Here is a 15,123-nt window from a genome sequence, read left to right on the forward strand (position 1 = left end):
GTTACTCGTTTCCTCCTTTGCTGATCTGCGAAACAGCTCTGCATAACATCCCATAGAAATCAGCTTGCTGGTTCAAGACACCCAGAAAACTATACCAGCTAGTCAAACAACAGTCTACTGGCTGACAAAAGGAAAATCAGATTGGATAAAATTCAGCTAAACTCATGCCTTCATTAATACCAACCCACATCCAGTGAAATTCAGGTACTTCTACTTCCTCTTGCAAGTAGAAATCCATATGCTTAACACAAATTGTAAGGGTCATTGGCAAAGAATTTGGGATAAAGTGCCCTTTGTAAAATTTAATTTATTTTCATTTCATTTTTATGTGGAAGACATGTTATTAAAAGTTTTAAATCTAAAAATTAATGACAGATGCTTATTTAAGTAGTCAAGGCTGCTGGTGGTACAATGCCTATACTGACAAGCTATATGAGAAGACATCTGTATCAGCTAGCCTCATGTTTCCTTAAACTTGAGTGTGTTTTCCTCTCTTATAACTGACCCAAGATTATAACAAATGCTTCCAGGTCAGTAAAATATTCTCATTTACTGATTTTGCAAAGCATTTCTAATTTAAAACTATTTAACTTAAATCATGATACTTCCCCAACCCATTATCTGCAGATTCGAGAAATCCCAATTTTGGAAGTCAATTTTTATGTTTGAAATAGTGACCTAAGGGTTTTATTTCACGCTAAAGCACTGTACTGTCATTGTTCAAAACTGATGTCTGCAACCCCTGATTTATAGTTAAATGGAAACATGAAAAAAGAAAGAATCAACTCACAGTTAGTTGAAACATGGCAGTTATGTGATGTCAAGCACAGGTGTGTGTTATGTGAATCAGGAAAGCAAGGTACTTAAATCTTCAGAAGCTGATTCTTGCATCCCATTATGCAAGATTTCACTCTTACCACTGATGCTTGCAAGGTTTTTTCTGAGGTATTCCTCACCTACCTGATTGACTCTATCATCATCTTGAATCTAATGATTTTATGTCACCTAAACAGGAATAAACAGAGGCCTCGAACTAAAATTACTTTTATTTCCTAAACTCAAATATTTACAAGTGGTCAAATATGTCTGTATAGTCAAGGAAAGGAACTTCTAGACAATGCTCACTTCCCGTAAAATGTAGCTGCTTAAGTGATCCTGGCATAAAAAGCACTGGCTTAACAAAAGCAATCACAATTTCCTCCTGTATTTGGACCCAGTAACCATATAGCTCACTACAAAAGAATTTTTCTGCCATCAAGTAACAGTTCATGTTCCTTCAGGATCCAAAGTAGAACTGCAAGTCTTACTTGCAAATGAAACCAGTGTTTTTCAGACTCAGTTGTAAGGTGAATTTTTACTTTTTCCTATCTCAGATTATTACCAAAACAGGTAAATATTTAGCAAACAGACATGCATGTGTAAATATGAGATGTTAACAGCTCAAGTGATACAGTACTTGAATTCCCAAAGACCACATCCCATGGAGAGCTGATAGGCTGTTCTTCTCCTTTTGCTCCACCTTCCTTATCGACACCTTGTATCCCAATGCCTGCTACAGTGGTCACCATCTCTAACTCCAGGTCAATCTACAAGGAACAAAATTACACACACTGAATGTACAAAATTAACTTGACAGAAGTTACAATTTGAGCTAGATGTCAAAACCAGAGATTTTGCTGACAAATAAAAAAAAATCCTAACAAATGTAGGAAGATAATGAATTTTACCACAATGCTAGCTGATGGGGGCAGGAAGCAGCAGGAAAACCATAAGCCTGGAATTCTCTTCAACAAAAATTAACACTGTTTTGTCAAGGTTTGCCCTGCAGTTGCAGAAGCAAGCACCAAAATTTTCTAAAGAAATACTCAGACGATGGATGTGGATGTTTTACTTTAAACTTCTATAGGACTATGACACAGAAATTCAGATACTGTAACAGCATCTGCTATCTCATTTAATTTGTACAAAGCAAATTATTTTTACAGTTCATTTCATGCCTTAGGGGAAAAAAGAAGATTTAATTCCTGCAGCTTAAATCCCTTTATTTTTCTTTCCCTTTTGCTTATTTTCGAAGTGACTTCCAATAGTGCTCATGCATTTATCATGATGATCATGTAAAAAGGGAGTCTTTCACACACAGAATCTTCTAACTTTTGTAGCAGTAAATGCACTTTTTGCAAGGCCCATGGCTTGCACAAGCATTTGAATGCATGGCCTATTGCTGTTTATTCTATTAAGTCCCGGATACCCTCATGGAACATTTAGATGAAAGGGAAAAGCTAATTATCACCAAAAATGCGGATGCGGTATGATACTGATCTTCAGATGGTTCTGTGCTGTCTTTGCTACCTGCAACAGTTCATATCCTGTAGTCACCATGCTACAGTGATGAGTGTCTGTAAGATGAGGACCCTGGAGCAAACTGCTCATTTTTAATACACAATGTTTCTCTAGCAACTGGGAGCCTTGGTCATTTTCAGAATAAAACCTGGTAGCCAACTCCAATGAATACTTTACAGGGAGCTAGTGGACACGTGCTTTGGAAGTGAAACACACAATGAGCCCACTTAACAGTACAAAGGCACTTCAAACTGAGTAAGGATGTACCTCCTCTGATCATTATCAGACACATTAGTGAGGATCCGAGCAGAAGATCTTCTGAGATGAATAAAATACTTTTAATAATAAGGTAATATTACATTGCTTCAACAAATTTAACTTCTTATTACTCTAAAATTGACCTAACCAAATGTAATATCCAATGACTATATACAGAAAGTATCATTCCTACATCCTAAATCAAGCTAAAATAAGTGTTTAATAAAACAAAAATTCCACATGCAGACAATTCTGGTATTACAGCAGTTACCTGTATGTACTTTAGAGACCCAAACAGCTAATTGAAGTTTAGATACTCAGTGAACCACAGTAGTACAATAACTTTAGATAAGAATCAGATACTACTGGAAGTGAAATAAAAACTATTTTGTTGTAGTACTAAGAATAGATGTTTCTCGTAACAGGAAAGTAAGAGTCACTAGGAAAAACAAAATCAAATATGTTGCAGCAAGTAATGTATACCATCTTCATTTGGAAGGAAGCACAAAAGTATATGTAGCCTTTAAACAACAAACTGCACAGCAGCATTTATTTATAAGATACTGTGCTGAATTTCCTTCCCAATGTTGAGGGAATTCAAAGAGTAAATAATCAGAGTAAGTAACTTAGTGTAAATATTCACCTCTGTAAGTAGAATAAGGGATGAGAGATTAAATTTTGAATTTCCTTGCAGAAAATTTACCTTTCTAATGAGGTGATTTTCTGTATCAGCTACATAAATAATATCTTTTTTTATAGCAATCCCTTGTGGCGAGTTGAAAGCTGCCTCTGAAAATCTTCCATCTCTTCTTCCACTGTTTGGACCTATAAATGAAATAAAGCAAACTCAAACGTAATTTTATAAAAAATAAACCAAAACAACCAACCAACCAAACCCAAAGTTTATACATTTAAACTTGTAAAAAAATTACACATTCTAAGAGGTGCTTTCACAGCATCATGTACAGTTCACATTACTCGCCCACTGCAGGAGAGGATCAGGTTTGAGATAATCTTAGGAACCTGAATGTGCACAAGCCCATGGGACCTGATGAAATCCATCCAGGGGTCCTGAAGGAGCTGGCAAATGAAGTTGCAAAGCGCTGGCCATCATATTTGAAAAATCATGGCAGTCAGGTGAAGTTCCCAATGACTGGAAAAAGGGAAATATAACCCCCATTTTCAAGAAGGGGAAAATGGATGACCCAGGGAATTACAGACCAGTCAGTCTCACCTCTGTGCCTGGCAAAATCTTGGAGGAGATTCTCCTGGAAGGCATGCTAAGGCACAACAAAAACAGCAAGGTGCTTGGTGACAGCCAGCATGGCTTCACTAAGGGGAAATCCTGCCTGACCAATTTAGTGGCCTTCTATGATGGGGCTACAGAACTGATGGACAGGGGTAGAGCAGCTGATGTCATCTACCTGGACTTGTGTAAAGCGTTTGACACTGCCCCACACAACATCCTTGTCTATAAATTGGAGAGACATCAATTTGATGGATGGGCCACTCGGTGGATAAAGAACTGGCTGGATGGCTGCACGCAAAGAGTTGTGGTCAATGGCTCAATGTCCGGCTGGAGACCAGTAACGAGTGGTGTCCCTCAGGGATCAGTGTTGGGACCGATCTTGCTCAATATCTTTGTCAGCAACACGGACAGTGGGATTGAGTGCGCCCTCAGTAAGTTGACACCAAGCTGTGTGGAGCAGTTCATGTGCCGGGGGAAGGAATGCCATCCAGAGGGACCTTGATATGCTTGTGAGTTGGGCCGATGCCAACCTCATGAAGTTTAACCAAGCCAAGTGCAAGGTCCTGCACCTGGTTCAGGGCAATCCCAGGCACAGCTACAGGTTGGGTGGAGAAGAGATTCAGAGCAGCCCTGCAGAGAAGGACTTGGGGGTGTTGGTTGATGAGAAAATGAACATCAGCTGGCTTCAGTGTGTGCTCACATCCCAGAAAGCCAACCATATCCTGGGCTGCATCAAAAGAGCATGACCAAAAGGAGCCAAAAGAGAAGTCTTGAGAGGGGTTTAAGTTGTTTCTGTTCTCTTGCACTAAAGGATAATAGCAACAACACAAGACAGAAGAACTACCTCTTTTTTCATTCCCAACTACATCAAATCAAGTCAGCAGGGAAAACTTTAATTTCCCAAACTCAACTCATTTTCAGTGGTTTAGATTTTGGTGTTATCATAAATGAAACTAATATTTGATTAGCAGCATTTTCTCATTAGCAACAATTAGGAAAAAGATACGATGGAACAGACTACATAAAAGAATAGTAAGAATGATGGAGTGACAGTGTTCTACACAGAACCATCAAGAAATAGTAAGGACCTTGACCTGAATATAACAGTATGAAGTTAAGCACTGTGTATCAGCGGGAGTAACACCTAAAGTGCATTAGCAGTATGTCTCAGCAGAAGACATTTAGGTATTGAGTTATGTGTGCATCATGATTTATGATGCAAATATACTAATTTCAACCTTTGTGCTTGCCCACATTTGTTACTGTATTATCAACTTTGTTACATTATTTTCTGCCCACTGAATCATTTAACTGAGTCACTGAAATAAACTTCCAGAACCTACTGTCAGAAGACCTTAACAGACACAAAGGACTGAGGTACTGGTGTGGTCAGATTCCAGCAGTTCCTCTTCTAAGTGTCAGGGTGCACACCCCCAGGGAAGGGAAAAGTACAGAGTGCCACATGAAGCGGGGGTACCAGTTCAGAGGTTAGGATGCTTCCCTCTGAACTGCTATTTCATGACTATCCCAGAACACTAAATGGTAGCTTGTTGCTGGAGACTTATCTCACATATGAAACAGAAACCAAATTCTCTCACTTTTGTCATAGAAATCCTGTTGGTACTTCCCATAGGAGAAGGGTATTAAGACTAACGCCTTTATCAGGTTAACTTGGGTAACTCCTCTGCTTATCCAATACACTGTTACTTCAAATAGCAAGAGATTTTATTCCTTTCTTTAAGCAGCAGTGCCACTGGTTATTTTTATGAGTTTTTCAGTATGCTGCCACAGAACAGGCATTAGTCAATACCAGACTCAGTAATATAAGACCTATCAGATCCTGATTCTGAGACATAAATGAATCACTGTTGTCAATTATCTGGGGATTCAACCACTTCCTACATTTGTCTGTTATGGTTGTTCATAACTGGACTGTCCTGACAGCTATGTACTTGGTGCATTAAGATGTAACTTCTACCACTGTAATAGATTCTGAAAAGGAACAAATCTGAATGTTTCATTTCTGAAAGAGTAAAGCGTACGAAGAATGTAAAGTAGATAGTAATATTATAAAATCAGTTAAAGAGATTAAGTTTTTAAAGCTGAAATGTTACCAATATAAACTTGGTAACAAATGTAGCTAAATGTAAATACTTCCACTATTTTCATACTTGTTTCTATGTTACACCTCAGTTTTGGTGACAACACAGGTCTTGTCACATACGCTAAAGCAACTTCATTTTCAGGTGCCTATGTATTAGCGCAGTGTCACTGCCCTTAGTAATTCTCCCTTCCTCCAAAATCCTATACAGGAATGCTCTTCATTTAAAGAAAAACAATCAACCTAAAAACACACACCAAAAACTTCCCCACACACCACCACCACCACAACTGAGCATTCATGTCCTCTACTGGAAAGGGACACATTTCTCTTTTCCCTACCTTGCTGCTGGTTGTGGATGTATGTCACTCTAAACCCACCTGCAACACTTTCATAAGAATACAAAATGTATTTTTTGTAATTCATATTATGCTATATATGTAATTATACTAGTAGGCCCAGCAAACATCCTCTACTCCTAAACTAAAATTACTGTGAGAAACGTATACACCCTTACCTCCAATAGTGTGTAGAATTTGTCCATTTTTTCGAGTAACCAATATCCTATGATGTCCAGTATCTGCTATGACCAGCCTTTCTCCCGAATGATCCACGGTCACTTTGCCAGGAAACAGCAGGGGAGAAGGTGGGAGTGAGTCTCTATATAGCTTTATTCCAATCTTGTTATCTTTGATTTGTCTTCTTTCCTTGTAGAATTTCAGTGTTACAGAAGTAAATAAAAACAATTTCTCTCTGTGTCCCTCTCCAACAAGTGAAAAGAGCATATTTCCACGAGGTCCCAAAATAACCAGAGTTGGCCAGCAGGACACTTCAAGTTCATGCCACAGGGTTGCATCTGCATCATTTACTACAGGGTGGACAATATTGTACCTCAGAATGGCACTTTTAATGTTATCCAGAACTTTTTCATTTGGGAATTTTGCCGAATGGACTCCAACAATAATAAGACCATCTGAAAGGAAAAATAAAGTCGTGCACTGAAACATAGAATCATAGAATCATAGAATCGTTAAGGTTGGAAAGGACCTTAAGATCATCTAGTTCCAACCCCCCTGCCGTGGGCAGGGACACCTTACGCTAAATCGTATCACCCAAGGCCTCGTCCAACCTGGTCTTGAACACTGCCAGGGATGGTGCATTCACAACATATTTGTAGTTGAATAAAAAGTAAAACTGAAGCACAGTTATCTCACAATGTGACTGATTGCTTTCCAGAATAAAAGGGTTTGAACAAACAAAAAGCAATTACATCTCAGTAGGACTATAAATAGCTGTGTAGACAAAATACTGAAACTCAGAAATAACATCTCAGTAAAATGACTGAACTTTAGGACCATTACTTCCCCAGCTGGTTGACATTTAATGTCAGAAATTGTTCTTAGTTCTGAACCTCTACTTACTAAGATAGAAAATACTTTCAAAATAATTATGAGAAGGTTGTAGCAGTTAACTGATACTTTGGGGTTTTTCAGACGTTTATGACATCTCTTTGCCTTTCGATGCCTATATACAACTACGGTGTTTTAGAAAACGAATTCTTTTCCACAGTTAACTAGGAATCACAAATGTAACACTGAACTCTGAAGCCCAGAGTTACCCTGGTGTATCTAACTCAAACAATAACAAAAATGCATAGGCTTCTGAAAGCATATTTTCCATTTCAAATAGCAGCATTGACAGCTGTGACAAAATGATAAATAGCACTTGGTAGAAACCTGGAAGGCCTGAATCTTTTCCTTTAAAACACAATTAAAAAAGCAGCAAAAGAGGATTAAATCATTGACTTTTGCACCTCCCCTTAAAATGTTTAACTTACTTCTGTATGTGGTTAATAAAGACAATGAAGAGTTTAGATTTTCCAGTATCAGGGTAACAGCACTTAAAAACCTGGTATGAAGGCGTTCCATACGCATGAAGTAATGTAAGTCTGCTTCTATACACTGCATACATATTAGCAATCCTTTGCTTATTTTCTTAATTTTATGAAATTTGAACACAGAAATAAAAATCTATGGCTCAGACTTGAGCTGCTTTTCCCTTGTAATGAGAAATAAATCTGCTTCCACCCCAATGTAAACCATTATGTAAGCAGCCCCAGATTTTCCACTCCCCCTTCCTACCCAACAGAAAAAGAATTAAGAGCCTTTCTTCAGTCACAAGACATTTTTCAGTACTTTCTAGGAGCTAAAAAAGAGGAAAATAAACAAAACCAAAATCCACTACAACCTTTTTCAGGGCTTTAAATTATGTTTTACTAGCATAATCTCCACCAAATGAAGTAAACTGTGCATATGACATCAATACCATACTTTCTCACTTTGTACTTGAAGAACACTACTAGCTGTAAGCATAGTTATAGTAGAAGTAACTTGTCAATTCTACCTGAACTAAGAATTTACCTTCTCAGTAAGGAAAGTAACAATAGTAACCATGAAGTTGTAGAAAGATGCAGTACAATCATTTTAAACCAGAACTGTCAATCTAGTGGAAACGCTTAGACATTAACCTTACTACTTATCCAAATATTACTCATGTTTCTGGAAAATGCAAGCATTTTGTAACCACAAATAACAATTGGCATATTTCTATTTCTTTGTGCAAGTAAAAGTTTCAAATTTTCATGTGATCTTTTTTGTTATTTGGAGGAGAGGATTGAAATTAAATGGGAAGGGAAAATGTCCCTAGAGTTGATACCCAAATTGAGTTATATTTTACCATAGTGCAAGAAATTGTATAGTCTATAACATCATTTAGCACTTGTAAACACTTTTATCAGTACCATTCAAGTATCTGTGGTGTTTCCTTCCTTCACACAGTCACAAATGTCTATAGGTGGATTCCTTACAGTACTGCATTTTTCAGTCATACAAGGAATTCCAGAAAACAAAGACTTGGAGTCCATACAAAGTGGCATGGAGGAGGAACAGCCATTATCCAATCTGATCCAATTCTCATGATGCTTATACTCTGAAATATGACTGTAGAACCTTGAAGAACTTCATAAGGTTCTTAGACTAATTTGTGCTCATACACATACTCACTGCAATTGAAAATGTTGTATTGTGCTACAACAGACAAAATAGATTTGGCTGAACAGCTATTACATTTAGATAAGCAGGATACAATTCGGTTATAACGGATAAAGGCAGATACGCAATGCGCATCTCTAAGTAAGCAAGTTCTGTCACTTTGTGCTTACTCTAATATTGTTATATTTATCCTGAACAGCAGCCAACAGAAACAGCCTTCCTGAAAGGACACTCATCTGTAGAAGACTAGTTTTAAAATAAATGTTTTCTCAGAAAGGTTTTAAGAAGACTTGGGAGTAAGTTTCAGTTACCTGAATTTTTAGAAGGCAACTTTTCTCTCATTCAAATATAACCATTTCTTACAACAGGAAAATAGTCAAACCAGAACACAAACTGAGTATTTGCAATCACCTTGCTAACACATTTATTTCGCATCTTCTAGCTTCATACAGTTCCTAGCATATTACCCCTCCTTCCCAGTTTTCATCTCTTCATTCTTCCAGTTGCAACTGTAGATACCAAAATCTAGTAATCAGTGCTCTCAGAACGAAAGCCACACACAAACTTTTTGAGCTTGCATAATTCAACTTTCTCCTTATCAAATAATTTTATTTATTTAGCATTCTAGCATTTTAATTTTTAATCCATCAGAAGTGTGCTTTTCTTTCTGCAATAACTCACCTATCTAATACATTTTATTCATTTGGCATCAACTGTTATGTGTCGCACACGTCATTCTAAACTGGAAATTTACGTATCAGATCACTACTGTTATTTGGCATTTACTGCCTGATCCATTAAAGGGCTTCACTGTTTAGAAAACTTCAAGCAAATACGTCAAAATAAAATGCTTTTGTAAAACAGTCCTCTAAAAGCTCTGCAATTAAGACTGAGTTTGCCACTGCAAGAATAGTGAAACCAGTCCTGTGACCAGAGAGTGCCCGAACCAGGGCCCAAAAACTTACAATTGCAAATAATTGCATCCACGGACATGGTTTGGAACAGAATGTTGTATTTACCTTTATGCTTGTCTCCTATCTTTAAAGTAGAGGTGCAATCTGGCTAGCTGGACATCTCTGTTCTACCCTCAGCTCTGCTTTTGTGTCAGAAATGGAAGACAGGCAATTATTACAGGTCTTAAACAGTTGTATTATTTAAGCTCAGATGAGTTTGTTTCCTTCCAGAAAACCTAATTTAATCTCAAGTTGGCTTTTTATTCAGTTACAAAGAAATGGAAAATTATTTTTCTCTTTTAGCTCTTCTCCCCAACCATAAAACAGTGTTAATGGAGAAGAACATAAACTTCAATGTGACAATAGAAAAGGATAAAGTGCTGCACAATAAAAGACTTAACTGAATATAAGAATTTCACAGATATAGAATTATAAGACCATTATGTAGTCTTTATCAATCCTATATGCACAGCATGTTGCAGTATCAGATAGATGAAGTTATAGTATCATGAACTGCTGTACTTCAAAGAGCAGGTCAAATATTTAAACTGTAACAGGATCAGCAGCGGCATTTGTATTTGTCCTTCAACAACACCATTAAAACTAGAAAGGGAATTCTATACCAAACACCTGAACAGGACAAACAAGTTATAACATCCTCTACTGAAGAAAGCTCTTCTGGAAACTGATGGATGATAGGCTGAGATGCAAGAATATGCACACCATTTCAATCACTTTATTCAAAGGATTATAACAGAGCACAACACTGGATTTAGGCCAAGCTATTTCTGAATATTAAAAAGTACTCCCTCTTATAGAAGTCATTTCTGGACTGCTGATAACATGAACTGAATATGCACTGGAGTTTAAAATAACTTCCTGAATGCCACTTGAAAAACAAGAATAGCACCACTGAAGATAGCAGCGAGAACATATCTGATAAAGATGCTAGGTGACATTTAATCCTATGGAAAGCAGTCTTCATTTTGAAGCAATCTCCTGAAGTTCCAGACAACAGAACTATGTGCATATGTACAATGACATATATATATATACACACACATATATATATATAATGGTTTAGGATCACCCTAAAAATAGAGCTTGTGTTCAGACTTCTCATGTCTGATGATCACACTTGAAATGTCAACATATTCCACATAAGAGGGTATTTGAACAGCATGAAAAACAATGTAATCAGAGTATCAGAAATGAACATACACAATGTACAATCAAAAAATTATATTACATCAGTATTGAGGTTTGTTCTTAGTTATGCAGCAAATAAAGGCAACATTCCTTTAGATAGTCAAACAGGCCAAATGCATTATGAGATAGATGCTTTGTCAGATGCTTGTTTTCATTCTGACTAACATTGTGTGATAGGTCAGAACCCACTGCCACTTCTATAGCATGGTAAATATATACATGAAATGGGTAAATAAATGCCATATTTACAGGTCTGAAGTTCAGGAAAGCTGCAGTTTCACTATATATTTCATTGACTCGCTGCTTCCAAAATAAATCATCTTTTGATGAGCCAAAATCAGTTTTTTTTATTATCACAAAAAGGTGGTTAAGATTTCGGAACTAACCCAACCAAAAGTGAAGGGACTTCCATTAAATAAAGAACAGAATAAAATAGAATGAAACTCCAGAATAAGGCTGAAGACATTCTTAAAATACTTCCTGTTATGTGCAATATCCTCTCTACTTTTGTTTTATTCTTCCAACTTTCATCTTTCTCGAGTTTCTCAAGCCAACAACTCTTCACTCCTTTCTCCTAGTAACTGGCAAATGATGTTTACCTTTGGTGTAGAAAATGCATGTTAATATAATACCATCTGCTGAAGTATTTTCCTATTGCTTAAAACCCCACAACTCTTACTACATTGATGTATTTACGCATATTACTGTAATGTTAAAATTCACATACTTAGCACAGCAAAGAAAGACTAAATAATCCTGAAATTGCTGAGAATCAAAACATGAAAAGAGCAGAAAACAATCAAAAGGGAGATCTATAGTGAAAAAAAAACAATGTACCTTTCTTTTTGTTTTAACCTTCAAGCACCTTAATCTCTTCCTGAATCCAACTACTATCCTCTGTTTCCTAATGGATTAAATTAAAGATTAATGTTCCACACACCTGCTCTTCTTTCCTATTACCTCCACCTTCATCCCAAGTATCTTTTTTTTCTCACTCTGGTTCCTGTAGGAACAGGATAGCTCAAATGCAAGAAGAATTTATCACCTATCAGCAAAGTACTTTCCTCAAGTAATAACTCCTGTGACAGGAAGTTTAATACAAGTCAAACAAAAAAAAATTGTGTCTCCAAGTGGAGCTTCAGTTTAGTTCAGAGTGCCACAGCCTCTTCTGCACCAGGAAAGAGATGCTCAAACACTTTAAAGAGAAAGCTTGTGGGGACAGGTTGTTATGAGTATTTTGTTATCAACTGATTTAAAAAAACAGGTTAAGGATATGACAGCTATACTAATACAGTAACACTATGCTACAAATTGTTTGTAATTTAATGATATTCTTTATTATGTGATCAATATCATCTTCTGAAATCTACACCTTCTTCCCAGCACGGCTGGTATCCACTGCAGTCTATTTATAATTTGGTAATCACCTTCTACTTAAAAATGCCTCCCTCCCAAAAAAATGCCATGAGTTTTCCTTATTAAAGTTTCGTATATCTGAAACATTATACCTGATCTCCAGTTTCTCCAAAGCAAACAGCTAAGCTTTCCAAGGCAGAAAATTTAGTTTGAGTCTTCTGTCAAGCACTATGTAATCCTACAGCACATAAGTGAACTACTTAAAGAACTTGAAATTTCAAAGACATTTTAATTTCTTTTTCTAGTGAAAGAAGGCAGCAATAATAAATGCTGCCAAAATTAAAACCAATCAGAAACACCAATGGAGGATCAGAAATTTAACTGCATATATATGTTATATTTAATACAGTATTTTTAGTCTGAAAGCAACACTGTTCATCTCACTGTTCAGTCTATTAAAATATCCAAGATAAGCAAGCAGCTGACACATTCTGTGTAAGACCACAGCTTATCTCTGTCAAGTCATCATGATGACAACAGACTGCATTCTAATTACCCTATATTTTTATTCACTCAAAGAGAGAGATAAGATTTCATTTCAGATGTGACTTTCGAAAGCTTAATTCCCTCTCCAGAACACAGGACTACTAATAATACATAACTTGATGCCAATGCAAAAAAACCTCTTTCTAAACCAAGCTTACATATTTTGTTATTTCAGTTAGAATGGAAAAAACCTCTAAGTGATCTTAACTGCATCCATTCTGCCATCTATATTCTTCTCAGAGTTAGTCCTTAAGTCAAGTGCAGAGGGTTATATACTCGTATTAACTTTGAACCCACATCTTACATCCTTGTGTAGCTTTTTGAGAATAGCCTTATTTATGAGGATATCAGATTTGGGGGTTGAGCACATATCCTGTTTCTTTAATTATACAGACACAACAGATACCTTATTTAACCCCATTTAAAAATGTAATAGGAGTACACACAGTCACCTTTTTTAGGCTACTTAAAAGATTAGAAGACATTTTTAGGCACCCCTGAAATTTTGCCAGCTGTTCAGTAACCAGCAACAAAGTGACTCAGCTACTCCACCGTCAACAGTGCCAGGAAATTCTATTCCAAGCAAGCCAAAGCACTTTTACCTTTATCAGAGAACTGGTGCTCTAATGCGTGGAGATCGGGCAGCAGGTGCAAGCAGTTGATGCAGCAATAAGTAAAGAAATCCAACACCACAACTTTTCCACAAAGGTCTTTGTGAAGAGAAATAGGACCTTCAGTATTTAACCATTGTAGATCTGGAATTCAGGGAACAGTGATAGCCAGTTAGGGGAAGGGTAGGGAAAGGCAGACAATTATAGCGAATTTGCACACCACCACACAACATTCCTGGTGCACTTAACCTTAGAGAAATGAAAAAGTTCAACATCCCTTTCTGCACAGGTAGAAAAGCAAACCAAAGGTCCTATATATTTATCCAACTCATCTGTATGTTCCATGATTCTTCATAGAGTAGTTTGAGCTGGAAAGGACCTTAAGCTCAACCAGTTCCAACCCCCTGCCACGGGCAGGGATACCTTCCACTAGACCAGGTTGCTCCAAGCCTCATGAACACTGCCAGGGATGGGGCAGCCACACCTTCTCTGGGCAACCTGTGACAGTGTCTCACCACCCTCATAGTGAAGAATTAGAAGTTTTACTATTAATGAGATTTAATGTAATACATTAAATGTATTAAATGTATAAAATTAATGTAATTAATGAAAGTGCAGTGTATATATTTTAATAGATACCTTTAAAGTGAAAGAACATGCAAGCCTCAGAACCATTTTTATATATTTAAAAACATGATCTATTTTATTTAACCCCTAATAATGTCATATGGGTAACAATTATTTAAAACCCACATAAATGGTAGTAAACTGAAGAACTATTAAACTCTTAGTTATTTTCCAACATGTTTGTAAAGGACTCCAAAAAGAGATGACTGAAATATTTTTGTGGTTACAGTTTTGATCTTGATTTTCAAAGTCTGAGGTGACAGGTATAAATGAATCCCTTTACATGGGAAGAAATACAGCCTTTTCAGATACACCTGGCAGCAATCTGGATCATTTATTTTAACCACTTGATCTGAAGCATGAAACCATTCTTTTCTCACAGGTAACTGCTATTACTCTGATCGCATTAGAAACTGATCTCAACCAAAGAAATAAATATCCTGTAATACAGTCTGCCATTTTTATCACTTAACACTTCTGAAAATAAAGGGCATAGGGAAAGACAGATGTGATGTAAGCCAAAGCTGAACTAAATTTCTGAAGGCCTATTTAAAAAAAATGTATGCTGGCTAATCTAAAAACCCTCAAAACTTTCACTCTGACAGTTTCAGCACATGAAGTTCTTACTGTCCCAGGAGAGGTTATTGCTGATGAAGCCAGCAGGAGGCTTGTTTTCAGTTTCACTAGGAGGAGGATTGAGCTCTATCTCCGTATGTTTATAAACAGAAACGGATGCACACACTTTCAGATTTAGTGGCTGTAACAATTAGAAATTATATGCATTACTTCCACAGTATTAGGGTTCTGCTGCTTACATTTTAAA

The 15,123-nt window shown here is 36.8% G+C and overlaps 1 protein-coding gene across 1 annotated transcript in view; it reads right to left on the reverse strand.

The window, feature by feature from the left end:
- Positions 1 to 15,123, reverse strand: part of NHLRC2 (NHL repeat containing 2) — a 31,382-nt gene that overhangs the window by 15,048 nt on the left and 1,211 nt on the right. Inside the window, exons 2-5 of the mRNA XM_061458700.1 lie at positions 13,665 to 13,817; positions 6,466 to 6,921; positions 3,302 to 3,423; positions 1,457 to 1,586 (exon numbers count right to left, since the gene is read on the reverse strand). Of these exons, the coding sequence (XP_061314684.1) occupies positions 1,457 to 1,586; positions 3,302 to 3,423; positions 6,466 to 6,921; positions 13,665 to 13,817 (861 nt within the window). The remainder of the gene's footprint in view (positions 1 to 1,456; positions 1,587 to 3,301; positions 3,424 to 6,465; positions 6,922 to 13,664; positions 13,818 to 15,123) is intronic.

The sequence above is a fragment of the Pezoporus flaviventris genome, unplaced genomic scaffold, assembly GCF_033815535.1.
Source record: "Pezoporus flaviventris isolate CSIRO_AGI_PZ_B2104156 unplaced genomic scaffold, CSIRO_AGI_Pfla_v1 ptg000029l, whole genome shotgun sequence".
NCBI classification, from domain to species: domain Eukaryota; kingdom Metazoa; phylum Chordata; class Aves; order Psittaciformes; family Psittacidae; genus Pezoporus; species Pezoporus flaviventris.